Source organism: Macaca mulatta, chromosome 16 (genome assembly GCF_049350105.2).
Source record: "Macaca mulatta isolate MMU2019108-1 chromosome 16, T2T-MMU8v2.0, whole genome shotgun sequence".
Classification (NCBI taxonomy): domain Eukaryota; kingdom Metazoa; phylum Chordata; class Mammalia; order Primates; family Cercopithecidae; genus Macaca; species Macaca mulatta.
Genome location: NC_133421.1, coordinates 17,180,897 through 17,206,973, shown reverse-complemented (window position 1 = coordinate 17,206,973; position 26,077 = coordinate 17,180,897). Strand labels below are relative to the sequence as shown.

Genomic DNA, 26,077 nt, shown 5'->3' with positions numbered 1-26,077 from the left:
AGACTGCACCACTGCACTCCAGCCTGGACAACAGAGCAAGACTCCGTCTCAGAAAAAAAAAAAAAAATTACAGTCCTGGATAACCCAGCAGGTTTGAGTCACTACAACATGAGATGCATAAGTCACAAGACTGGGAACTGAATCAACCATACATAAAATTATGTTGATATGGCAGAAGAAATATTTATCTTGGTGGCTGCCCTATACCATATCGGGTCCCTAAATGACTACTGATGAGCAAAGACTCCCTGACCGGTCACAAAGGACAGGTAGCACAAGTTAGCATTAAGAACTGGCACCCTGGTGAGAGGTCCATGCTTTTTGTATAGCAGAGCCTGGCATCAAAGAATAGAAAATTATCACCAAAATATAACTCAGCAATGTGCAACAAAGCCCTTTCACATATATAATTTCACATAACCCTCACAGAAACTCTATGAAATCAATGTTGGAAATACTTTCTTAGGTTTTGTTTTGTTTTGTTTTTGAGATGTTGTCTTGCTCTGTCACCCAGGCTGGAGTACAGTGGCACGATCTCGGCTTCCGACCTCAGGTGATCTGCTTCCCTCAGCCTCCCAAAGTTCTGGAATTACAGGCTTGAGTCACTGTGCTTGGCCCATTTTGCCTAATTTTAACTGTGTTTTTTATACGAAGTTCTTCCCTCCCTTTCACCCCAATTAGCCCTACTGAATGGTGCCTATACCTGGCCTGGGGACTTAGCACTACTTGTTAGGAACTGTCATCTTCTACTCCTTAACCTTCTTGTAGATACTTGGGCTGCTGAGGGTATCTCCCATTCCATCGCTCCAGAAGTTGTGAAGCCAGACGAACAGCTAGAAATCGGACTGGTATTCTGAACGATATGGAGATATTTTCTGGTTGGTCCTTCATTACATCTTAAAATATATTTTAAAAAGGGAAGAATTTAAAAGCAATTTATAAAAGTTTCTGACAATACATATAAAACATCTTTATTGACAAGTGAGCCAATAAGAACACATTTAGTTCACAGATAACCAAAAAATTAGAAATGCATAACATTAAAATTTCCAAGATTCATGTTGCAGTACAAACATGTGGCAGGTTAAACATCAGGCATAAAAAGGACAAATACTGAAACATAAGGGCCAGAGATCCCAAGTCCCTTAACACTATTTAAAATGTTACTCAACTGCAAACTTCAGCCTGTGGAACCATCCCAGATAGCTACTGGTTAAGTGATATGAAGTAGGAAAAAGAAGGTTCTGGATGGTCTCAAGGAGGCTGTGCAAAGAACAGCACCAGATGGAAGCAAGAGCAGAAAGAAGTCAAGTCCCATCTTTATGATAAGCCAGAGAACAGGATGGTCACAGTTCTTCACGGGTAAACAAAAGATGGGGAAGACACAGCCACCCTTAAGTAACTTCTACTGACAGATGCTCCAGCACTTCTCTATGTAGGGGAGAGAGAAAGAGAGCACCAAGCAGGAGTGGGGGACTCTAAATTTATTGTCTTCCAGTTCGTTTATATGCATTGTCTTATTTAATCCTTATGACAACTTTATGAGAAGCTGATGATTTATTCCCTTTGTTGAAACCTAATACAGATAAAGAAACTAAGACTCAGAGTAGGGAGTTTTTCAAAGTCACATGACTGCTTAGTGGGGGTGGCAGAATTCAAACTCAACTTTGGAAAGCCCATGTTGGTCTTCTTTCCTTAGTCAAATTTTTGGCCCTCAAATGAATTTATTTTCACTCAAGAATTTGGCAAGTTTCAATAACTTGAATTCTCCTGACAATATATACTAACATCCTAGAGGTGGGAGTATTTTGATACATCATTTCCCATCTCTTTTATTTTTCTGACCCCTATTAACTCTCAGTAAGTTCAACTTTTCTATTCCACCTAATTTCTCTGACTGGTTTAAATCCTTTATCCCATTTCTTGATGAATGCTCTACAACAGGGGCCGAGCAAATATTTTCTGTAAAGAGCCAAATAGTAAATATTTTAGGCTTTCAGGGACATACAACCTACTATGGGCTATATCCCCACCAAAGTCATATAATGAAACTTAATTGATGGTATTATGAAATGGGGCCTTTTGGAGGTGATTAGGTCATGGGGGTGGAGCTCTCATGAATGGGATTAGTGCCCTTATAAGGGGCTGAAGATACCAGAAGTCTCTCCCTTCTATCATGTGAAGACACAGTGAAAGGTGCTTTCTATTAACCAAGAAGCAGACCTCCCCTATACCCTAAATATGTTGACATCTTCATCTTGGACTTCCCAGTCTCCAAAACTGTGAGAAGTAAATTTCTGGTGTTTATAAGCTGCTCTGTTTGTGATATTAAAGCCAAAGGCACAACCTCCGCTGCAGCTACTCAGCTCTGACACTGGACACAAAAGCAGTCAAGGACAACATGTAGATGAGTAAGTGTGGCTGAGTTCCAATAAAATTTTCTTCTGAGAAACAGGTGGTGGGCCAGAGTTGGTCCATGAATCCAGGCCACAGTTTGTCAATTCCTGCTCTAAACCATTGGTACTAAATACTAAGACGATAAAAGAGGTGAGTTCCTTTTCCTGTGTGTGTGTTTTTTTTGTTTTTTTTTTTTTTTGAGTAATGATATGGTTTAGGTTTGTATCCCCACCCAAATCTCATGTTGAATTGTAATCCCCAATGTTGGAGGTGGGGCCTGGTGCAGGGTTACTGGACCATGCAGGTAGTTTCTCATGAATGATTTAGCACCATCCCCCTAGTACTGTCTCGTGATAGAGTTCTCATGAGATTTGGTTGTTTAAAAAGTGTGTAGCACCTCCCCTCTCTCTCTTCCTCCTGCTCCTGCCCTGTGAAGATACCTGCTCTGGCTTTGCCTTTTGCCATGAGTAAAAGCTCCCTGAGACCTCCCCAGTCATACTTCCTGTACAGCCCATGGAAGTATAAGCCAATTAAACCTTTTTTAAGTTCAGTCTCAGGCATTTCTTCATACCAGTGTGAGATTGAACTAAACAGAGGAGGACAATAACAAAAAATAGGTAAATACGAAGGCCAGAGAAATGGCAACTTCTTCATGAAGGGAAGCTGCTTATCCTTAAGCAAGTCAGTTGAGGACTATCTTGTGAGCTATTTTCTGTACCTGTTTTCCACTTATACAGGGAAGTATGCCCTGTGTCTCACAGTTGCTTCAGTTCTTCTTTACTGAGACCCTAAATATAATAACACACTGAGCCACTCAACTTCTCAGACCCTCAATATCCCTAGGGCTTTTTCTCAAATGGACACAGCATAGCTTACAGAAAGCTGAATAATGTAGACAAAGGAAGTCTCCCTGACCCTTTGATTATAGAAAACCAAGGATTCATTCAGTGCCAAGGATAAAAAAGGAGGGACTTGATCAACAACCACCATTAAGATTTTGACCTATCTGCTACTTCACGTGAACTCCCAGGGAAATGGAAAATGAAAGAAGGTCTCCACAGTAGAGGGGTAACAATGATATAAATCAATGATGATGCCAGGCGCGGTGGCTCATGCCTGTAATCCCATCACTTTGGGAGGCCAAGGCAGGCAGATCATGAGGTCAGGAGATTAAGACCATCCTGGCTAACACAGTCAAACCCTGTCTCTACTAAAAATACAAAACAGTAGCCGGGTGTAGTGGCATGTGCCTGTAGTCCCAGCTACTTGAGAGGCTGAGACAGAAGAATGGCATGAACCTGGGAGGCAGAGGTTGCAGTGAGCCGAGAACGCGCCACTGCACTCCAGATGGGGCTGCAGAGCAAGACTCCATCTCAAAAAAAAAAAAAAAAAAAAAAAAAAAAAATGATGAACACAATCCATATGAACATAACTTAGAATTGTCTGTAAATATTATATATCCTAGTTATGGTCATCAAATTAGACAGCAGCTTGTTGAGGGAGGAAGGGAATGCTAAGGACTTTCAATGCAGCCTTTTTGGTTTTTATGGATAAAAGAAATGACAGTCTAGAGGAATTGTACCATATGTATATCTAGATCTCTACTTGGGACTCAAAGAATAATAAATAACAACATTGTGTCTTCCTGATGATAAGGATATAAGCCCTCAGCCTAACCTACCCAATAAGAATTCCCTTACAAAGCAAGAGGCTTACAACAAAGCTCTGACATAACCAAGAGAGGGGAAAACTGAATTTCACAATGTTTCTACTGCTACCCACTCTCAGGGACTTCTTGAATTTCCACAAATAGCTATTTGGGAGGTTGAAGATTAAAATTTTGAAATTTCTGGCTAGATTTCATAATGATCAAATTAATGGACATAAGGAACCTGCCTATGGCTCAAAACTATGTATTACACAAATGAAATTAGATGTATACAGAATTGGTCCTCACATGCATATTATGGATGGATCTTCCACCTAAACACACAAGTATTTAATATAGTGATAAAACCAACTTACATTTCTTCACATTAATTTTTCAGGGTTGCTCTTCAGTGTGAACTCTTTGATGTCTGATGAGAGATGAACTGCACTTAAAGCTTTTCCCACACTCATTACATCTAAAGGGTTTCTCTCCGGTATGAGTTCTCTGATGTTGAATAAGAGCTGATGAATGAATGAAGGCTTTTCCACACTCACTACATTTGTACGGTTTCTTTCCAATATGAATTCTTTGATGTTTAGCAAAATTGGAGCTCCGGCTGAAGGTTTTCCCACATTCATTACACTCATAGGGTTTCTCTCCAGTATGAATTCTCTGATGTTGAACAAGATGTGTGCTCTGACTAAAAGTTTTTCCACATTCACTGCATTCATATGGCTTTTCTCCAGTATGAACTCTCTGATGCTTAGTTAGGGATGAGCAATGGCTAAAGGCTTTCCCACATTCTTGACATTTATAAGGTTTCTCTCCAGTATGAGTTCTTTGATGTTTAATGAGTGCTGATGAATGAATAAAAGCTTTATCACATTCGTTACATTCATAAGGCTTCACTCCAGTATGAATCAACTGATGCTGCACAAGATGTGTACTTCGATTAAAACCTTTCCCACATTCATTGCATTCATAAGGTCTCTCTCCAACGTGAATTCTCTGATGTGTTGCAAGGGATGAGCTTTCTGTGAAGGTTTTCTTGCATTCACTGCATTCAAAGAGAATTCTAGTATGAGTTCTCTGGTGTTTAGTTAAATTAGCTCTGTGGCTAAAAGATTTCCCACATTCATTGCAGGTATAGGGTTTCTCTCCAGTATGGACTCTCTGGTGTCGAATAAGCACTGAATGGTAGGTGAAGAGTTCACCACAATCATTACACTTATGAGGTTTTTTCTCTTTATAAGTTTTCTGCTTTTTCATTAAGTTTGATTTTTGTTTCAACCTTTTTTCAAGTGTATGAAAGGCATAAGATCCTTTGGGAACTCTGTCTTCAGTGATAAGGACAGATTTCTGATTGAAGCTTTTCCAGCATACATCATGCTCATGGTCTGTTTCCTCAGAGAGTGAATTCATGTGAGTGAACATTTCTCTCAAATGTCTCTCCTGATTTCCTGGCTGATTCTCTAACCAATTTTCACATTCAAGAGCTGCTTCTAAGTTGGAGTCATAGACACTATTCCGTGTCAGTCTGTCTATTAGTGCAACTTTGCATGATTCTGCTTTGGAAAAATCTTGCACTGAAGTTGAATCCTTGCTCTGTGGTCTAGTCTCCACGTCTGAAAGACATTGGAAATGCAAATTTCCTTCGTTTTCTGTGCTCAACAAAAAGGCAGTTCTGTAATAGGTAAGAGTTAATGAAAGTGAAAAGCATGCCTTCAAGGAGCAAGTGGATTTGACTCTTTTAGATGATTTGCAAAGAGAAACAAATGGAGGAAAACAAATGTTCAGAATATGCAGAGAAAACGACTACATCCTATCCAGGAGAGTCAGAAGAGGGGAAAGATGACAAGAAATATAAGAGTAGAGATGCTGATGAAGCAATATATCCACAGATGAGCAGGCAATGCATACACAGATCAGGATGGGAAGAAATAACTTTTTATAGAATACCTACTTGTTGTGATAAATTTCTAGGCACACAACCATCTTAGTGTACAGCACAGTTATGGCTTCTAAATTTTCACTATTCCCGTCCTACTTACATCCAAATATGTATTCCATTGCCAGTTTAATCTTCCTAACAATGCTTTTATAACATTTCGCTGATCAAAAACCTCCTATGATCTCCCAAAGGCGTAATGACAAATAAATGAAATGATATATGCACAAGGCTTTGTTGAAGCACTAGTCGAGGTAGCAAAAGACTGATAACATCTCACATATCCTACCATACAGAAATGATTCAACATACAGTGGATACATACAATGGAGTACCATGCAACTCCTTAAAAAATGACAAAGATCTTTACATATTGCTATAAGGTGACCACCAGGATATATTAAGTTTAAAAAGAAAAAGCAAGATATAAATAAGTATGCACAGTTTGCTACTGTTTTATAAAGAAAAAAAAAGGGGGTACAAATACATATACTATTTGCTTACATTTTAAAAAACAACAAAAAAAGGATAAACGAAAAACCAATAAAAATTTGTACCTATAGGGAAAACATCAGAACAGGGGAGAGAGGGTAGAGATGGAAGCTTAACCTCTCTAAATATATCCAATATAAATATAGTAGAATTTTTATATCCAATACAAAGCTAATTTATATAGACATAAAATATTTTCAATAGTGTAGTTCAAAGAAATAAACAGAGGAGTAAAACAGAAGAGCAAATACAGAAATAGAGTATATGTAAGAATTAAAGATAACATAAAGGTGGTATTTCAGTCAGTGAACAAAACATAGACTTGCTTTTCCAATGATGCCATGGAAACTGATTAACTATTTGAAGAAAATTAAGTTAGATGAGTCACTCATTTCATCCACTCAAATAAATTATATTCATTCATCTATCTATTCATCTTCTATCCATTTTATTCAACAAATATTTATAGAATATCTTCCACGTGCTAGGCTCTGAACTAGTCACTGGGAAAAAAGAGTCACTATGCATACAGAGGAAGAAAGAATTTAATCTAACATTCACAAGCAAAACCTGAATTGCAGTTCTGCCGCTTACTAGCTGTGTGATACTGGATAAGTTATTTAACCTCTTTATTTCAGTTTCCTTATGTGTAAGAGGGGATAATAACAGTCCCCGTCTCACAAGGAATGATAGCAATACCTACCTTAATGAGCATTAAATGCAAATATTTATGAATCACTTAAAAAGGCTGACACAGCATAAGTGCTACATTAAGTGTTTGTTAAATAAATAAAACATAAATTGATAGAAGGCTTGTATAGGTAGGTAGAGACAAAGATCCTCAAGGATGGTCCATGGACCCCTGGGAAACAGTAAGTTCAAAACCGCTTTCAAAATAAGATTTAGATGTTATTTGCCTTTTTCATTGTCTCAACATTTTCAATGATGTTGTAAAGTAATGGTAAAATTGCTTACAACTTCAAACAAATGAACACAATGATACTAAACTTACTAGTAGTCCCCATTATGTACTCTTCGTTTTTTTTTTTTTTAATTAAAAAAAGCCAGTTTTATTTAAAAATGTCTGTGGAAGCATAAATATTATTAATTTCATTGAATTTTAACCCTTGAAGTGCCTTTTTAATATTCAGGGTTAATGAAATAGGAAATATTCATAAGGGAATTCTGTTTATACCAAAGAACAATGGTCATCTTGAGGAAATGAGTTGTGAGCTGAACCAGCCGCTTGTTTCACAGACCACCATTTTACCTGAAAGGGTGACTGAATGGCAAACTATGTTATCTAACTTGGGTATCTGGCAGACAGTTTCTCCAAAATGAACAGAGTAAACCTGTCGTATCAAGGACAACAAATGAGTTTTTTATAAAATTTGAGCTTTCAGGCAGAAATTACAAGGTTTGGAAAACTTCTATCTACTACCGAGAGCTTAATGGCTTCCTAAAACTTAAAGGCTTTTCTGGTAACATCAGTTGTGATACTAAAAGTTGTAATATTCAAAAATATTGCACAATATAAAGTGTCAACAAAGATCTGCATAACTTAGTGAACCAATATTGTCCAAAGACTGACAGATTTCAATACATGAAAAATTCACGGATGTGGTTTCAGATTCTACATTGAATCTAATCTTTCAGAAAGTACCACTTGTTCAGTTTTAGAGCTGTTTCAAAGAAGAATAGCCATAATTACCTGAAAAGACTATAAAATACTCCTTCCTTTTCCAACTTATACCCGTGTGATGCTGGATTTTCTCCATGCATGGCAACCAAAACAACAAGTCATATCAAGTTGCATTCAGAAGCAGTTGTAAGAATATAACTACCTTCTATTATGTCATACATTAAAGAGATTGGCAAAAGTGTAAAACAATGCCATATTTCTTAATAACATTTTTTGGTTAAAGAAAATAGTTGTTTTTAAGTAAAAAAAATACTGTGCTAACACGTAACAGGTTTATAATTTTTTATTTCTATTTTTATTTTAAGAGATGAGGTCTCACTTTACCGCTCAGGCTGCTCTCCAACTCCTGGGCTCCATCGACCCACCCACCTTGGCCTCCCAAGGCACTGGGATTACAAGTGTGGACCACCACACTGGCCAATTATTATTTTTTTATTTTTATTTTTTTGAGACGGAGTCTCGCTCTGTCGGCCAGGCTGGAGTGCAGTGGCTGGATCTCAGCTCACTGCAAAGTGAATTAGCTAATAGCTTAAATTTTTTGTTTTAACTTGTAGTATAGTAACTATTGGTAGATATAATCCACATAAATGAAACATCTTTAGGGTCTTTAATAATTTTTATAGTTACAGTAGGTCCTTTGATGCCAAAGCATTCAGAACTGCTACCCTAGAGCACAGAGAGGGAAGAAGAGTGGCTGTGAAATGAAGTTGGGATAATGAGTAAAAGCCAGATTTCGCAAGTTTTTGTAGACCTCCAGGATTCTGTCTGTTACCCTGAAGGCAGTGAGAAGCCATTCAAATGTTTCAAGCAGAGTGATGGCAAGATCAGATTTGATTACGCAAATACCAGTCTTACTACAATGTTAAGAATGAAGTATATGGGGCAAAGGTGGAATCAGAAAGATTATCACAGTAATCCAGGCAAACAAAAAAATATATAAAGGAAAACTGACCGTGAAGAAATACTTAGAATATAATTAGGTAAATACAGTAATGAATGGAATAAAGGAGAGAGGGGGAGATGTAAAGACTGTGCATAGATTTCCGCCACGTACAATTTGATGACAATAAGTACCACTAAAACAATTACTGGAAAAGGATCCTATGAGAGAGATGGGAAATTTAGACTTATTTTAGATATTCAGTTTTAAACATGCTGTATTGAAGTATCTTTGACATAAGCAAACAAAGGAATCAAATAGTTAAGATGTTGAGAACAGCCCTGAGGAGAGCTCCAGGATGGAAATACCAATTTGGGACTCATCTTGATAGAAGGTAACTGGTTGTGGGAATGATGAGACTAATGAAGGAGTAAGTAGAGGCTGCAAACAGTTGATCAGTTGGCCAAATCGAACCTTAGACACATTTTCTTTGGGCCACACTGTTTATGCAAACTTTTAAAATTAGTTACACACAGTTAAAAATAGGGAGATTACAGCTGGACGCAGTGGCTCACACCTGTAAACCCAGCACTTTGGGAGGCCGAGGCAGGTGAATCACAAGGTCAGGAGATCGAGATCATCCTGGCTAACACGGTGAAACCCCATCTCTACTAAAAATACAAAAAATTAGCCAGGCACTGGTAGTCCCAGCTACTCGGAAGGCTGAGGCAGGAGAATGGAGTGAACCTGAGAGGCAGAGCTTGCAGTGAGCTGAGATCACACCACTGCACTCCAGCCTGGGCGACAGAGACAGACTCCATCTCAAAAAAAAAAAAAAAAGCGGGGGGGGGGGGGAAATTACAGATAAATGCAAATTTAGGGTTTCTCTCTTGAAAACAACTGGAAGCATACTGAACGACAACAACCATTTAGAGCAGGGATTGGCAACTACAGCCTGCTGTCTACTTTGCTAAATAAATTTTTACTGGAACATACCCATTTATGTTATATTTTCTAGGGCTGCTTTCATACTACTGTGGCAGACTGAATGGCTGCAGAGTGACCATGTCCCACAAAGCCTAATTATTTACTATCTAGCCATTTACATAAAAAGTATGCCAGCCCTTGAGCTAGAGCTAAGGGAGTAATGGTTACTCCTTTCAGTTGAGGCCTGTAGTCCTCTGGTTCACCAGTTTCCACCTTGCTTGCTTAACTCAGTGATATTACCTCCTGGCCCATGTAAGTACTCAAGTTTATGACTCCAGGTATACAAAAGGAAGGGAGATTAAAATCAAATTTTGAGGAATTAGAATATTTAATTGTTCAAAAAAGAAGGCTAAGAAGATACACTCAGAGAAGTAAGAAGCAATTCCAAATGGATTAAGAATTTAAAGAAAAAAAATAAACAATATACTAGGAAACAGAGGCAAATATATATGTAGCCTTGGGGTAATGAAAAACGTTTTAAACAGTACTGAAAGGGCAGGAAAAAAAAAGATTGCAAAAATTAAACTTGTACATCAAAATGCATAGCAAAACTGAAAGGCAAAAACTAGAAAAAATATCTGTAACATAACAAAAGGTAAAAACCTCATACATAAGGACCTCTTAACAGATCACCATGAAAACTGCAATACCCCAAAAAAGGGAGATGGGTGGTGAGTGGGTAAGTCACAGAAACTGACAGGTCTCTGAGGTGAAACAGACATATCCATAATCACAGGGATTTTTAAAACTCTTTCAATATTCAAAAGCATAACATTTTTTAAAAATAAGAATATCCAGGAAGGATTTTCTTTATGAGCTATACATACTACTAAGTATACTAATTAAAACAGTATGGTATTGGACACAGACAGACAAGAAACAGAAGCAAGTATGCAGGGGAACTAGGTTTACCACAGCTAGCATTACAAATCAGTAACAGAAGATTATTCCATGAACAATGCTGGACTTACAGGCTTTAAGCATGGAAAAAGACAAAATTAGTTTTCCTATTTCATACCATATACAAAAATAAATAACTGTAAAACAAAATTGAACATTTTGGAATAAAATAATCTTTCTGACACTGGGATAAAGTAGATAGACAATTTATAAAAACCAATATTTAAAAAAAAAATCTGTTACTAAAAATTTTAAATGCTATATGCCTAACACACCAGAAAATAAAATACGCCAAAGATTAGAAGAGCCAATTTCTTCTCACTGATTTGCAATGCTACTTCTGTCATATATTAGTACCTAAAATATATGAAGAACTCCACCAAATCAAGAGAAAAGATATAAACAGCCCAATCTCAAAAAGCAGGCAAAGGTTATCAACAGGTAACTCACAAGAAGAAACTTGAATAGCCAACAAACATGAAATGCTGAAACTTGTATTTATCACTCAGAGAAATAAAAATTTTAAAACATCATTTTGCATCCGTCAGATTGACAAAAATTACCAAGTCTGATAACTCAACTGTTGGCAGTTCCTAGTAAAGCTAAACATGTGATGATTTAAGACCTACTAATTCTTCTTCTGGTTATTTCCCTAAACCAGCTCTCAAGATGAACATAAGGAAAAAAAAAAAGATGAACATAGGAATCAATAAAAGGACGATCACTGCAACTGTTACTAATGGCAAAAAAATAGACTATTCAGTTTATTCATACAATGGACTTATTACTCCACAGTAGTTAAAATGAATAAACATAATTCACATATATTAACAGATTAATATCAAAATACAATGTGAACTTTAAAAAATCAGACTACATAAGAAAAAGTGTAACAAAACACATATTGTTTTATACACATACGTATATATGTCTCTGTGTATATATACACATACACAAACACTGAAATGATTCACACCATTTCAAGATATAATGGTTACTTCTAGGGGAGAAAGAGAATAAAAGCGTTTCTTTTTTTTTGTTTTGAGACAGAGTCTCTCTCTGTCACCCAGGCTGGAGTGCAAAGGCATGATCTCAGTTCACTGCAACCTCCGCCTACTGAGTTCACGCAATTCTCCTGCCTCAGCCTCCCAAGTAGCTGTAATTACAGGTGCCTGTCACCATGCCCGGCTAATTTTTTGTATTTTTAGTAGAGACAGGGTTTCACCATGTTGGCTAGGCTGGTCTCAAACTCCTGACCTCGGGTGATCCAGCCATCTTGGCCTCCGAAAGTGCTGGGATTACAGGCTTGAGCCACCACGCCCGGCTAAGAATAAAAGGGCTTTAACTGAATATGTAATATTTTTTATTTCTTAAAAAATAAAAGATGTCACATAACTCAAAAGGATGGCTAAAATGAAAACAAGCAATACTAAGTGTTGATAAGCATGTGAACAACTAGAACGCACATACTCTGCTGCTGGGAATGTAATTGGTACAATGACTCTAGAAACTTTTTTGGCACTATCTACTAAAAATGAGTATGTATCTATCCTATGATAAAACAAGTCTACTTGTATGTATATATCCAAAAGAAATGCATATATTTGTTCACCAAAAGGCATTTAAAAAGTGTACATAGCAGCATTATTCAGACAGCTAAAAACGGGAACTATCCAAATACTCATCTTCAGAAGAATAAACTGGTATATTAACAAAATGAAAAATTACACAACAATGAAAATGAATAAATTACAATGACATGCAACAACATGGATATATCTCACAGCTAATGTTCAGTGAAGGAACCCAGACACAAGAGTATATACAATATGATTCCATTTATAGAAAGTTCAAGAACCATCAAAACTTGGTGCTATAAGTTAGGATAAGGTTACCCTTGGGAGGAGGGAGGGGCCTGAAAGAGGGCACAAGGGTGCTTCTAGAGGTGCTGGTAAGGCCGTTTTCTTGATGTGGGCAATCATTACATGAATGTGCTAAATTTGTGAAAATTAATCCAACTGTATGAGTTTTATATTGTAAGAAAAAGGAAGAAAGAAAAAGAAGCAAACAAAGCAAAATATTAGTATGTGTCTAATCTCTGTGATGGATATATAAATGTTATTTTATTTTCTGGACTTCTGTATATATTTAAAATGCTTTAGAATTTTTAAAAAATTAAAAAATAAGGGCACACAGGTACTTTCTTAAGCACCAAAAAGTATTTCTTCATTGTCCTGCTGGGCTATCATCTCTGAAGACTCCCATCTATCTGGCTCACCTGAATAGCTGCTTTTGGGGGTTTTTCTCTCAAGCTTCAATGGTTCTTTTCCATTCTCCAAGTTGTAGTTCTCAGGTTTGGAAACTGGAAGCCCTATTCATTTAAAAAAAGAAAAAGACAGAAAGAAGAAAGTAATGGGAGTAAGTTATTTGTGGAAGTTTTCCTCCAGCAGGTTGAATTGTTACATATTCCTTCATGAATTCCAACTTTCTTTCTTATTTTTTTAATTTATAAAAATTTACTTTTTACTTTTTATTTTTAAAGTTAATGGGATCTCACTATATTGCCCAGGCAGGTCTCGAACTCCTGGGCTCAAGCTATCCTCCCACCTCTGCCTCCCTAAGTGCTGGGATTACAGGCATGAGCCACCACACCCAACTTTCATGGCCACTGTCCTGCTGGACTTATTTTTTTGCAATGGGTATAAAGATCTAAATTGGAATATGGTCTCAACCTCTTGATCTACAAAGACAAAGTATTATAGGAAGAGCTGAAGTAAGGGAGGGTGAAACTCTAAATAAAGCTTAAAATATCTACAGCAAGAGTTTGGGCCTGGTAAGGAGTTCAACTGGATTTGTAAATACAAATATTTTCCACTGTCAGAAAAGAAAGGAATTTCTCTTTATTTCCTTATTGTGCGAGGAAACTTCAGAGAGATGTTGCAAATTGGTCCTTACCTCAGGAAAGGAGGAAAAAGTGGGACCTCAATGGCAGCACCACGTAACTGTAATGGTGGTAACTGAAGTTTTATCTTCTAATGTTTTTCCTTTCCTTCTTCAGTTACTAGAAGTCACTTTCTTAGGGGATTTTTTTTTTTTTACATGAGGTTTGGGAGGGGCTAACAGTCCCCTCCACCCCTCACACAATCATATGCATGCACGTGTGTATGCGTGCATGCTGGTAGGCCCAGGATCTAAAACTGGCCACAGAGTACTCAATCTTTCTGGCACTAGAGATTGTTTCACCGATGGGCCTGTGACCTTATTTGCTGAAACCCCCAGGAAAGAAGCATTTTCTTTTTTAGCTTAGCTATCTAACTGGAAGAATAACATAACCCTGGGATCGCCACTGGCCATCTTTGCCACATAGGGAAATCCTAAGAATAAAGCTAATACAGAGCAAAACCAAGCCAATTGATTAAAATAAATCAATGAATATAGGAAATTCTTGATAATATATTTGGATCCCTGAAAAATCAAGATTTTTTTCCCCTTTAAGCGTATGAGTTAAGTTTCTGTCACTTAAATCCAAAGAATCCTGATACAAAACAAGCATAAACATTTCATCAAGAATCTAAAGCAAAAACAAATTTTCTACATAGGCCAAAAAGAATTAACACTTTTTGATTCCTGAATCCAAAGGTGAAGGCTTTGTTATTTCACTTTCATTAAAGTAATGATGTTCCCATAAGCAGATTCCAGAATCACAATGATAATCCATTCTTACAAAGTGAGACCAGGTTCCTATAGTTCTCCAGCATCACATCCCTTTGTGCAGGATCCAGCTTCCCCCACTCCTCTGGCGTAAAGTCCATGGCCACATCCTTGAATGTCACTGTTTCCTAAGACATAAAACATCTTTTTCAACATCTTTCCCTTGATAACCTCTCTTTCATCCCCCAGTTTCTGCTGGCCCTGGAGCAAAAGCCTGAGATGCACTTAACAGGGAAACTGACTATGATAAATGACAAGTATTCTGATGGTCATCAGATTCAGAGTACTTTATGTAAAGGGTAACTATCAATTATGTGCCAGGCACACTATGCTAGATTCAATATGAGAACTAAAAGATGACCCTGGTTTCTCCATTGAGAGACTACAATTTTTCTGGGGAATAAAGTATTAAAATATGAACCAATGAGTCAACAATGTAGTTTGATTAAAGTAAAATATAAGAAGAGGGAAATATATGTCATGTCTACATAATGCTTCTCTGAGTCCTCAATAAAAAATTGATGAGTCAATCTAGCCAATCACAAGATGAACTGCAATACAGAACTTGGAAATGGAGAAGTCGTGGAAAGAAAAGACAGCAAAAACCAATCCAGTTAAACATGAATTAATTCAAGGCAAAAAGCATTAAATTGGAAAATAGCTCCAATTTATGAGATACGACTCATAAATATTTACATATAAAATATCATAAGATTATACTTCTATAAGACAAAAAATACAAAAACCTTTAAGGAGATAGATACATATCTGCATTGAACATGCACCTTTAAGTAAACCCATAGACAACAGGAATAGTATTTCAAGGTTACTGAAAGAAATATGCGTCAAATGCTCTAACTGGATGGAAAACACCTTCTGTTTAAACATTCATGTAACATTTGCAAAAAGTAACAAAGTAAATTTCAGTACATTCCAAAAATAGAACAGAATAATTTATAATAACTGAGAAAATATATCAAAATACGAAAATGATGATGAAATAAAATAGGAAAAAAAATGCCAAATGGCTAAAACTGTATTCAGAGGAAATTTCATAGCTTTAAACACTTCCATTTCATTTTTTTAAAACGTAAATAAATGACCAGAGCACACAAATCAAGTTAGAACAAAAAACAAAAGAAAAGAGAAATATTTACAACATAAAGGCAGAAATTTTTACAAGAGAAAAATAAGACAGCTGGAAAATCTGAATAAGGTCAGTAGGTTATAGTATTATGCCAATGTGAATGTCCTGATTTTGAAAAAAGAATAATAAAGCAAAGTAAAATATAAATTTTTGCAAAATCTGGGTGAAGCATATGCAAGTTCTTTGTGCTATTTTCCACACTTCTTATGTCTAAAATTATTTCAAAGTAAAGCTACTATACGGAAAATAATCTAAGATTTAAGAAATAAGAGAATTATTCCCTTAAGATAAAATAATACGTAAAAATCACTCAGTAGCCCCTAAGTAGAAAAGACATTATGAGGAAAAATGACCTTTAGCCTAGAATCTGCATATACATAACTAAATCAACATTCAGTGGGGATTAAGTGCCAAACGATTAGAAGAAAAAGCCAGAACAACAAAGATGCAAACCATTGCACAAACAGCAGGAAAAAATACAAAAGAGGAAACAATAAAGCACAGGAAACAGAATTATAAAAATCACATGGCAAGAAAAGTTTGAAATGCATGTATTATACGTGAATGAGCAAATTTCCCTTATAAAAAGGTTTTTTAAAAAAGCCACATCCTATATACAGAATAGGCCATCCAAACAAAATATTATTGCTAGGTTGGGTACTGGTGGGTAAATGGAAGGAAATATAGTATACCGTATGTCTGAATATAGTAGTGCAAGCACAACAAAAAATGTGAAAAAATATACATAGTAGAGAGAGGCAGGGACTGAATTTGAGGGGAAAGTAGCATTACCTTTACATTTCTGTATGTCTGTGTTGTTCACTTTGTCACAACGAAGAAGAACTAAAACCTTAATATTTTTAAAAATCTATTAAATCAAAGATAAAAAATAGCCCAGGCAAATTCTAATAAGAAAAAAAGCTCCAACATTGCATTTTAAATATCTAATAAAATGCACAAAGAACAAAGAGAGTTTTTAAAATTTTCCATGATAGTTTCAATCAGCTTGATGCTGTTAATAGTGTTGAATCTGATATCAAAATATTGAAATATATATTCACACTTCTGGTACCTGTGCCCTAATTTTCCCCTAGCTACTATGCCTGGCCACTTTGAATCTGTGTAGTTCAGGTAGTACTGACTTCATCTCTGACTCACGGGTGGGATGTGTGCGTGTGCGCACGCGCGTGTGTGTGTTTGTAGGTACATTTTATGGAGAATTACATTTCGATTTGGCCAATATCTCATCCAGGAATAGGCCTAATACCCCATTAGAGTCAATCCCAGCACTTCTGCAATAATGACTAGAAAAGAATCTGCCCTTTTTCTCTGGCCTTCAACACAGGAAGATGTAAGCCTAAACTTGTTAGGGGCAACAATAGGAGAAAATCCTGTTTAACAACAAAACCCATGGCGAGAAAAGAAAAGGTCAGCAAAATGAAGAAATAGATTTTAACATTCTTGTTTGAGCCCTATATGTAGCCAGACCTAGATTTTTCCATTAGTCAGTAGTTACTTCTTTTCACTTAGGCCCATTTGAAGTGATTTCATCAGCTACAACTTAAAGCTTCTTGACTAATAAAGCCTTCAAGACTAATGTAAGACAGGTAAGAAGCCAATGGAGACAGGCAAGTACATAAAGGACCCTGAAAAGTCACTTTTACAAACACTATGAACATGCAGTATCTGCTTTTCACACCTTGGATTATAGAAGCAAAGAGAAAGGCTGATTGAGGAATCTCTGGGTTGTAGTATGCCACACATACCATGGAAAGCTCCTTTTTTCCTACTCCTTTTTTTTTTTTTTTGAGACAGTTTCACTCTCACCCAGGCTGGAGTGCAATAGCCCTATCTCTGCTCACTGCAACCTCTGCCTCCTGGGTTCAAGTGATTCTCATGCCTCAGTCTCCAGAGTAGCTGGGATTACAAGCATGCGCCACCACGCCCAGCTAATTTTTGTATTTTAAGTAGAGATGAGGTTTCATCATGTTGGTCAGGCTGGTCTTGAACTCCTGACCTCAGGTGATCTGCCTGCCTCGGCCTCCCAAAGTGCTGGGATTACAGGCATGAGCCACTGCACCCAGCCCTAACTTCTTTTAATAAAAGTTTCAAACATACAAAAGTTGAAAGATGAATGCAATAATCACTGATACAGTACAATCACCACTTAAATTCAAAAATTATTATTATTATTATTTTTTTTTTTGAGACAGTGTTTCCCTCATTGCCCAGGCTGGAGTGCAGCGGTGCGATCTTGGCTCATTGCAACCTCCACCTCCCAGATTCAAGTGATTCTCCTGCCTTCGCCTCCCGAGCAGCTGGGACTACAGGTGCGTACCACCACGCCTGGCTAATTTTTTCTATTTTTAGTAGAGACGGGGTTTCACCGTGTTAGCCAGGATGGTCTCAATCTCCTGACCTAGTGATCCACCTGCCTTGGCCTCCCAAAGTGCTGGAATTACAGGCATGAGCCACCACGCCAGCCAAAAATTCTTAGTATTTTTCATATTTACCTTTTAGGAGAGAGGGGCCAACAATATAGAAGTAAGTTGCAGACATGATCATACCTTAGCTTTCACCATCTCAGAGGGCTGGATTCTAACTCTTTAAATTATGTCTTCATAGGCTTTCCTTTTCCAGTAGTTCTTTGAACTATGTGAGTACTTATTATTATTATTTTTGAGACAGAGTCTCCCTCTGTCACCCAGGCTGGAGTGCAGTGGTGCGATCTCGGCTCACTGCAAGCTCCGCCTCCCGGGTTCATGCCATTCTCCTGCCTCAGCCTCCTGAGTAGCTGGGACTACGGGCGCCCGCCACCACACCCGGCTAATTTTTTGTATTTTTAGTGGAGACGGGGTTTCACCGTGTTAGCCAAGATAGTCTCGATCTCCTGGCCTCATGATCTGCCCGCCTCAGCCTCCCAAAGTGCTGGGATTACAGGCGTGAGCCACCACGCCCGACCGAGTACTTACTACTTTTACAATCACTTCAGCATTTAAGTGCTTTCTTAAATTGCTACTTAAAGTCACATACATGTTGTTTCCTCTAAAGAAACAAGTTTTAAGAGGTATGTACCACATTATATTTAAAATAGTTTCTCACATTACCAAGCACAGAAATGAGCATAGTAGGCTAAGAAAGGGAAATGCTGCTTACCTGTCTGTTGAGGGACAATAAACACTAAATAGGGAAGAAATCCATCCAGTGTTATAAATAGAAAACATTTTCTTCTGAGTCCATTAGTCTCTTGACTAGTCTCTTAGATTTAGAACTCAGCTCTGTAGATGGGCTTTAGTGGATAAAGAAACTCCACATAACGAAGAAGGGAGCGTATCTGTAGTCAAGAAACAAGGTGTAATTCCAATAATTAGCAGACTCACTCACCTGGGATCTGGCCGTGAGGCGCAGAGCAGCCACTTCTCCCTCTTCTGTGCTCTTCTCTTGGAAATGGGGAGAGTCCTGGGAAGACAGAGCTAACCACAAGAAAGCAGTAATGATGAGACCTAGACTTAACTTGCCATTCAGATTTAAAGTCTAAAAACTGCTTCAACATACTATATGTGCTGCCTAGAAACACTGTGACTGAAGGTACCCCAAAACAACCGACCTCCTCCCAGGACCCTTGTCCCAGGATGTACGGGAATATTGCTACTCTGGGCTCAAGTTCAGTTGCTATAATCATAACACATTCTGTAAGATGGCATCCTTTGATCTAGAAATTAGAATATGTCAATTTCCCAGCTTAATCGATACTCATTGGTTCTCACTCTGAAAGTTTATTTATAATGTAGATTGCTGGACGCCAACTCAATAAGCATTAGTTGAGCCTGGGGTACAATCTAGAAATCTAACAACCACCCCAGGGGGAATTCTGGTATAGGAGGTCACAGCACAACTTTCATGAAACTGGTCAGGTAGAATTGAAGTCAGTCATTAACTACTATGCCTGTTTTCTCCTATGTAAAACAAAATATTTTTGACAACCAAAGAGCTAAATTCTCAGCCTCAATGGAGACTAGCATGATATAATCATTTGGGAGGAAGAGTACATGAGAAAATGAAGTAATTGAGGCTTTTTTGCTCATGCCACAGAAGTTAACATTTCACTCACATTTTGGGGGTAGCTGTGAAGAGTCCACAGTGTGTCCAGCTGCCATGGAAAGGGCAGTGCTCCCATACCAAGCCCTTCAGTCTCACTTAAAAAGCCCATCCATCCCCAAGACAATGGAGACAGCCAGCCAAGAGCCACCTCCCTTGAGCCAACCGTTCTCCCTTCAGGAGCAGGAATTTCGTCCTTTCACGCCACAAGTTCAACACGTCCGCAATTCTCACCTCTTTTCTCAGGCATTTCAGTCAAATCTGTCTCCATGATCATCACCTCCTCCTTGTTCTGGAGATTCTGCTCTTCAGCCCAATTCAGATCTCCCTGGCCAGACGAGTTAGAAGACCCCCGGGCCTCGGGGTCCCACTTCCTGCTTCCCTCCTGGGCTCTGATGAAAGGCCTGGGTTAGATCGGGTCGGGTTTCTTTCTCACCGTGGAGTCTGCCTCAGTCCTACGGCGCTGGAGCCTGGAAGCCCGGGGACAGCATCCCTGAGGCTGGGTCCTCAGGTGTCTGTCCCTACCGCTTGGAGCTGTCCCTGGGGGAACCGGGCGCCTGGAAGAGGTGACGCTGGGGCATCAGGAGTTTGGACAAATTCTGCCGCGCTCGGGGCACTGACCCAGGACCCCGCGACCGCCCCGCCCGTCGCACAACCGCGTCCCCGGAGGAGAGGATCAGGCCAGAGTGAGAAGGGACGGGGCTCATGGTCTGCCCTCGAGGCCCCTTTAACAAACGCGCACTCTAGCCCCGACTCGGCACACAACGACCCTGGTAACCACCGCCGAGGCCGAGCGGAGACGAGCGACATCACCACAACCAACTCACCTCCCATCCCGGGCCTCACAAAGGGTACGAACTTCTTTGGCCAGCTCGGAGTCGCGCATGCGTAAGAAGGAGCGGAGCCAGGCGGGCCGCTCTCATCCCGCCCGGAACTACAATTCCCAGAAGCCCCTTGGCATCTCCAGACCCCGGTTCCCCGCAGGTGGGAGCACCAGTGGTGCGGCTGGGAGAATCGGAGGATCGAAGCGCTCCGTCCGTCTCGCGAGAGTATGAAATAGCATCTCGGGTGTCTAATCCTCCGGTCAAGGGAGGGAGGGAGCAGGGGAGACGCGGAAAGAAGTCAGGGTCAGTCCCCGCGCTTTGTCTGCAGAAGCTCCTGAGGGACAGTGCTTAGGGCTGCTGAGTTCGACCGAAATTACTCCGGTGTAAGATGCATTAAAATACATCGCTTTTATCCATATTTTGTGCTCCCAGAACTCATCCTTTGCTTTCAAAACATATGAAGGATATTTTTAGGAAGAGCAGGTCCCTCTTTGTACACTGAGTCCGATGTTCCTGTATCCACAGACTACTTGTAATCCTAAAAATTCATGTATTTAAAATGAGTTGAAAAGATAGAACCTGTTTTAACAAATTTAAGCAACAGGTTCTTTGCAGACATAAACATTAGTTTAAATGTATCATAAAAGGTGGTTCTTTCAAGGGACCGTTATTCAGTCTCTCCAATTCTGTTAGGGGACTAACCCATCCACCTCCAACTTCGTGTCTAGACTGCCCTCCTTTTGTCAGTGAATGACATTACTGCCCACTCATTCGCACAAGCCAGAACCTGAATATTCTTAACTCTTTAATCTCACCATCTATCACCAACTCCTATTCATTATACCTTAAATAACTCCATTGTTTCCATCTTTCTCCATTCCCAGTAGCATTACCTTACTTGGGGCCACCACCATTTCACTAGGATTGCCATTGCAGCCTGATAGCTCGATTCCCTAACTGAGGTTTTCTCTACCACCAATCTGTTCTCGACACTTTCTGGCTAGTGCTCATTCTAAAACAAGAACATGCTGTTACTTTACTGCTTAAAACCGTGCAGTGGCTTTTAGAAACTTCAAGGAAAGATGATTTCCAGTTCCCAGATGGGATTTGTGACTCCCATTATCTCAGCCCCCTGGTAGTTACACCTTTGTGCAATCCCCTCCTCTTGTGTATGGACTGGGACTTGCTTCTAACCAATACAGCACAATAAAGGTGACATAAAAGTCTAATTTGTGTCTTGCTAGGAGACTTCTCTCTTGCTGGCTTTGATGAAGTGGTGGTGACGTTGGGGAGGCCCATATGACAAGGAACTGAGGATGGCCTCCAACCAGTAGCCTACAAGAACCAAAGGCCCATGGTCCCACAACCTGCAAGAAGCTGAACCCTTTAGACAGCTCTGTGTGCTTAGAAGTGAATCATTCCTTGTAGAGTCTTCCCATGAGAACCCTGTCTTGCCCGACGTCTTCATAGATGGCTGCAAAGAACTCAGTTAAGCTGTGCTCAGTTAAACGTGTGCTATTTTGGACCACTAAATATGTGATCATATTGCTATGCAGGAAAATTTAACTAATACAGCTTTCTAACATAAAAGGTTCTTCTTTGTCAAAATCCAATCTGGAGATTGTCTGCAAGAGGGAAAATTGTTGGAATGAGCAACTATTGAAAAGTTTATTTGAAACCCACAGGAATACAAATGGCCATGGTTGGTCCTAGGAGGTGTGTGGCCTGTACATGTACTTTTAAAAAGCTATCCTAAGAATGGTAAAGGAGGATACAGGAAATATCAAGCAAGAACTTGTCATAAAAATAAAAACAACAAAACTGTGTGTCAAAATATGACAGTTAATACTAGATTGGATAGCAGAATGTGTGAAATTGAAGAGTGAATATCTAGAATATTCTAGTGGAGCTAGAATATCAGGCTAGGGAACTCTACACTTCCAGAAGATATCAGGAAGGGAGAAAAAGTTGAAAAATATGAAAGAAATGTTAAGCAATGTGGAGACTGACTAGATTTTATGAGAATCCAGGAGGAAAGAAAAAGAGAGGAGGAACTATTTTAAGAAATAATCAAGAATTATGGAAAAATAAAAAAATTAAAGACTTCATATTGAAAGTATTCATAGTCAAACAAAATTATGAGAAGACACCACATATTACAGTGAAATCTAACAAAGAAGAACTTCTGAAGTCTTCCAGAAACAAAACATAGATCACCTACAAAAGAAAACAATCACAATTTTAAAAAAATTCTCAGTGTTAAAAACAGTGCCTGGCATAGGACCAGGTAGTGTCAGCACTCCATCAGCCTGGACAGTGGGAACTAAACTGGTGCATTCCCCACACTTACCTTCCCGTGGGTTGCTGATGAAAGAACCTGAAAAAACCTACACCTCTACAACAGGTCGAATTCATGACCTGAAGCTGAAAACTTCCAGCGTATTTGTTCAGGGTGTAGATAGGAATAAAGTATCTTTGCAGTGCTCTGTTCCCTCCATCTCCCCAGACATCTGACACCCTAAAAGTCATCCACAGCTGTGGAGCCTGAGCGACACCTTGATTTGTGTTGTCACCTGACCAAGCCTAAAGACCTCCAGCTTCATCCCACCCCCCAGATGATAAAATTCAGACCTCTCTCCTGAAAGGCAGAGGTTAAACATTCAGGACTGTTTCTGACCGAGGACTTCTTCCAATTAAAACCCCCACCGTGGGCTGTCTCCCCTCGTTTCATTTTTCTAAAGGGGCAGAGGCCTTTTTTAGAAAATAACAAGATGCAATGTGTGTGATTTACTTTTCTGATCTCTTTGAGAAATAGGGAAATACAAAAGTGTGTTCTTAACTCCAGAACCATTCTTTTTGCATAAACACCTCATTGGGCAGCTTTCTAAGTGTGATTTTCCTGAGTCTCCCTTTGTTGGATCTGCCGGAAGACTTGTCAGGGAACCTTTAGTGAGGTTACTTCTTCCTATTTTTCTTCTGTTTTTGGAGGTATACACATTCTGCATAACCAAAACAGTGGCTCAATTGTGTTCAACTTTGTATTTTGATTGCTGAGAACAAAAAAAAGTATCAATGTGAAAAAAAAAAAAACAGTGCCTGGCATTTTGTGGCTTCTCAACGAATAATAATTAAATAAATAAATCTGATTTGTCAATAGTAGGACTGATTACAAGAAGAAAATGTAATATTGATAAATAATATTTGTATGTATTTATGGGATACATGTGATATTTTGATACATGCATAATACATGTAATAATCAAGTCAGGGTATTTAGGATATCCATCACCTTCAACATTTATCATTTCTTTGTGTTGGGGAAATTTGAAATGTTCTTTTCTAGTAATTTTGAAATATACGATATATTGTTGTTAACTGTGTTATTAAAGATTCTAACTTATTCCTTCTATCTAACTCTGTGTTTGTACCTGTTAACCAACCCCTTTTCATCACCCTCCACACCCTTCCCCGCCTCTGGTTATCATCATTCTATTCTCTACCTCCATAAGATGAACTTTATTGGCTGCCACATATGACTGAAAACATGTAGTACTTGTCTTTTTATGCCTGGCTTATTTCACTTAACATGATGACCTTCAGTTACATCCATCTTGCTGCCAATGATAGTATTTCATTTTTTTATTATGGCCAAATAGTGTTGCATTATGTATATATACCACATTTTCTTTATCCATTCATCCACTGACGGACACTTAAGTTACTATTGTGAATATGACTGCAATAAACATGGAAGTGCAGGTATCCCTGTGATATACTAATTTCCTTTCCTTTGGATAAACACTCAGTCATGGGATTGCTGAATCATATGGTACTTCTATTTTCAGTTTTTAGTCCGGGTGTGGTGGCTCACGCCTGTAATCCCAGCATTTTGGGAGGTTAAGGCGGGTGGATCACTTGAGGTCACGAGTTCAAGACCAGCCTGGCCAACATGATGAAACTCCATCTCTACTAAAAATACAAAAAAACAAAACAAAACAAACAAACATGGCCGGGTGCAGTGGCTCACGTAATCCCAGCACTTTGGGAGGCTGAAGTGGGTGGATGACCTGAGGTCAGGAGTTCAAGACCAGCCTGACCAACATGGCAAAACCCCGTCTCTACTAAAAATACAAAAATTAGCCAGGCATGGTGGCACACTCCTGTAGTCCCAGCTACTCAGGAGGCTGAGGCAGGAGAATTGCTTGAACCCGGAAGGCAGAGGTTGCAGTGAGCCGAGATTGCACCACTGCACTCCAGCCTGGGTGACAGAGCGAGACTCTGTCTCAAAATAATAATAATGATAATAAACAAACAAACAAAAAACAAAACAAAAAAATTATCTGGGCATAGTGGCATGTGCCTGTAGTCCCAGCTACTCAGGAGGCTGAGGCAGGAGGCAGGAGAATCACTTGAACCTGGGAGGGGAAGGCTGCAGAGAGCCAATATCATGCCACTGCACTCCAGCCTGGGAGACAGAACGAGACTCCATCTCAAAAGAAAAAAAAAAAAAAAAAAAAAGAGGCTGCGCGCAGTGGCTCACGCCTGTAATCCCAGCACTTTGGGAGGCTGAGGCAGGCGGATTACCTGAGGTCAGGAGTTCGAGACCAGTCTGGCCAACATGGTGAAACCCAGTCTCTACTAAAAATACAAAAATTATCTGGGTGTGGTAGCACACGCCTGTAATCCCAGCTACTTAGGAGGCTGAGGCAGGAAAACTGCTTGAGCCAGGGAGGTGGAGGTTGCAGTGAGATGAGATCGTGCCACCGCGCTCCAGCCTGGCCGACAGAGTGAGACTGTCTCAAAAAAAAAAAAAAAAAAAAGAAAAGGAAAGGAAAAAAAGAAAAAATAATTTTGCTGTATATAGTATCCTGGGCCGATCAGCATAAAAAAAATACACATTCATAACCATAAAAAATGGATGGGAGGTGGGGAAGAAACATAGGTGTGGGTTTTAATAAGTTAGGTACAAGCACCAGGAGAATAAAAATAGGATGTATAATATTCAAAGCATAAGAAAAGAAATGACTGGCTGGGCGCAGTGGCTCACGCATGTAATCCCAGCACTTTGGGGGGCTGAGGCAGGTTTATCACCTGAGGTCAGGAGTTTGAGACCAGCCTGACCAACATGAAGAAACTCCTGTTTTAGTCTCTACTAAAAATACAAAACTAGCCAGGCATGGTGGTGCATGCCTGTAATCCCAGCTGCTTGGAAGGCTGAGACAGGAGAATTGCTTGAACCTGGGAGGCGGAGGTTGCAGTGAACTGAGATTGCACCATTGCACACCAACCTGGGCAACAATAGCAAAAATCCATCTCAAAAAAAAAAAAAAAGGAAAAGAA

At 39.1% G+C, this 26,077-nt stretch overlaps 1 protein-coding gene across 3 annotated transcripts; it reads right to left on the bottom strand.

The window, feature by feature from the left end:
- Positions 1-945: 945 nt before the first annotated feature.
- Positions 946-20,799, bottom strand: ZNF286A (zinc finger protein 286A). Of its 3 annotated transcripts, none has more exons than XM_015118654.3 (6): positions 20,741-20,799; positions 20,148-20,470; positions 19,200-19,288; positions 14,682-14,796; positions 13,236-13,328; positions 946-5,673 (listed from the first exon to the last, which is right to left on the bottom strand). In XM_015118654.3, the coding sequence occupies exons 2-6, from the start codon at positions 20,188-20,190 to the stop codon at positions 4,442-4,444; spliced, it is 1,572 nt and encodes a 523-aa protein (XP_014974140.3). In that variant the 5' UTR covers positions 20,191-20,470; positions 20,741-20,799; the 3' UTR covers positions 946-4,441. The 3 variants fall into 3 exon arrangements, with proteins under 3 accessions (XP_014974140.3, XP_001086248.4, XP_001085916.5); XM_001086248.4 differs by having other exon boundaries at positions 20,148-20,383; XM_001085916.5 differs by having other exon boundaries at positions 20,148-20,305.
- Between the last annotated feature and the right edge of the window lie 5,278 nt (positions 20,800-26,077).

Bases quoted from the DNA above. Each gene is read 5' to 3' on its own strand.
- ZNF286A (XM_001085916.5), bottom strand. From the start codon at position 20,799: ATGCGCGACTCCGAGCTGGCCAAAGAAGTTCGTACCCTTTGTGAGGCC. The intron at 14,797-19,199 runs GTGAGTGAGTCT...TTTATGTCTTAG, and splicing joins GCCTCACGGCCAGATCCCAG to GAAACAGTGACATTCAAGGA. The intron at 5,674-13,235 runs GTGAGCCAGATA...AATGTCTTTCAG, and splicing joins CCCCAAAAGCAGCTATTCAG to ACGTGGAGACTAGACCACAG.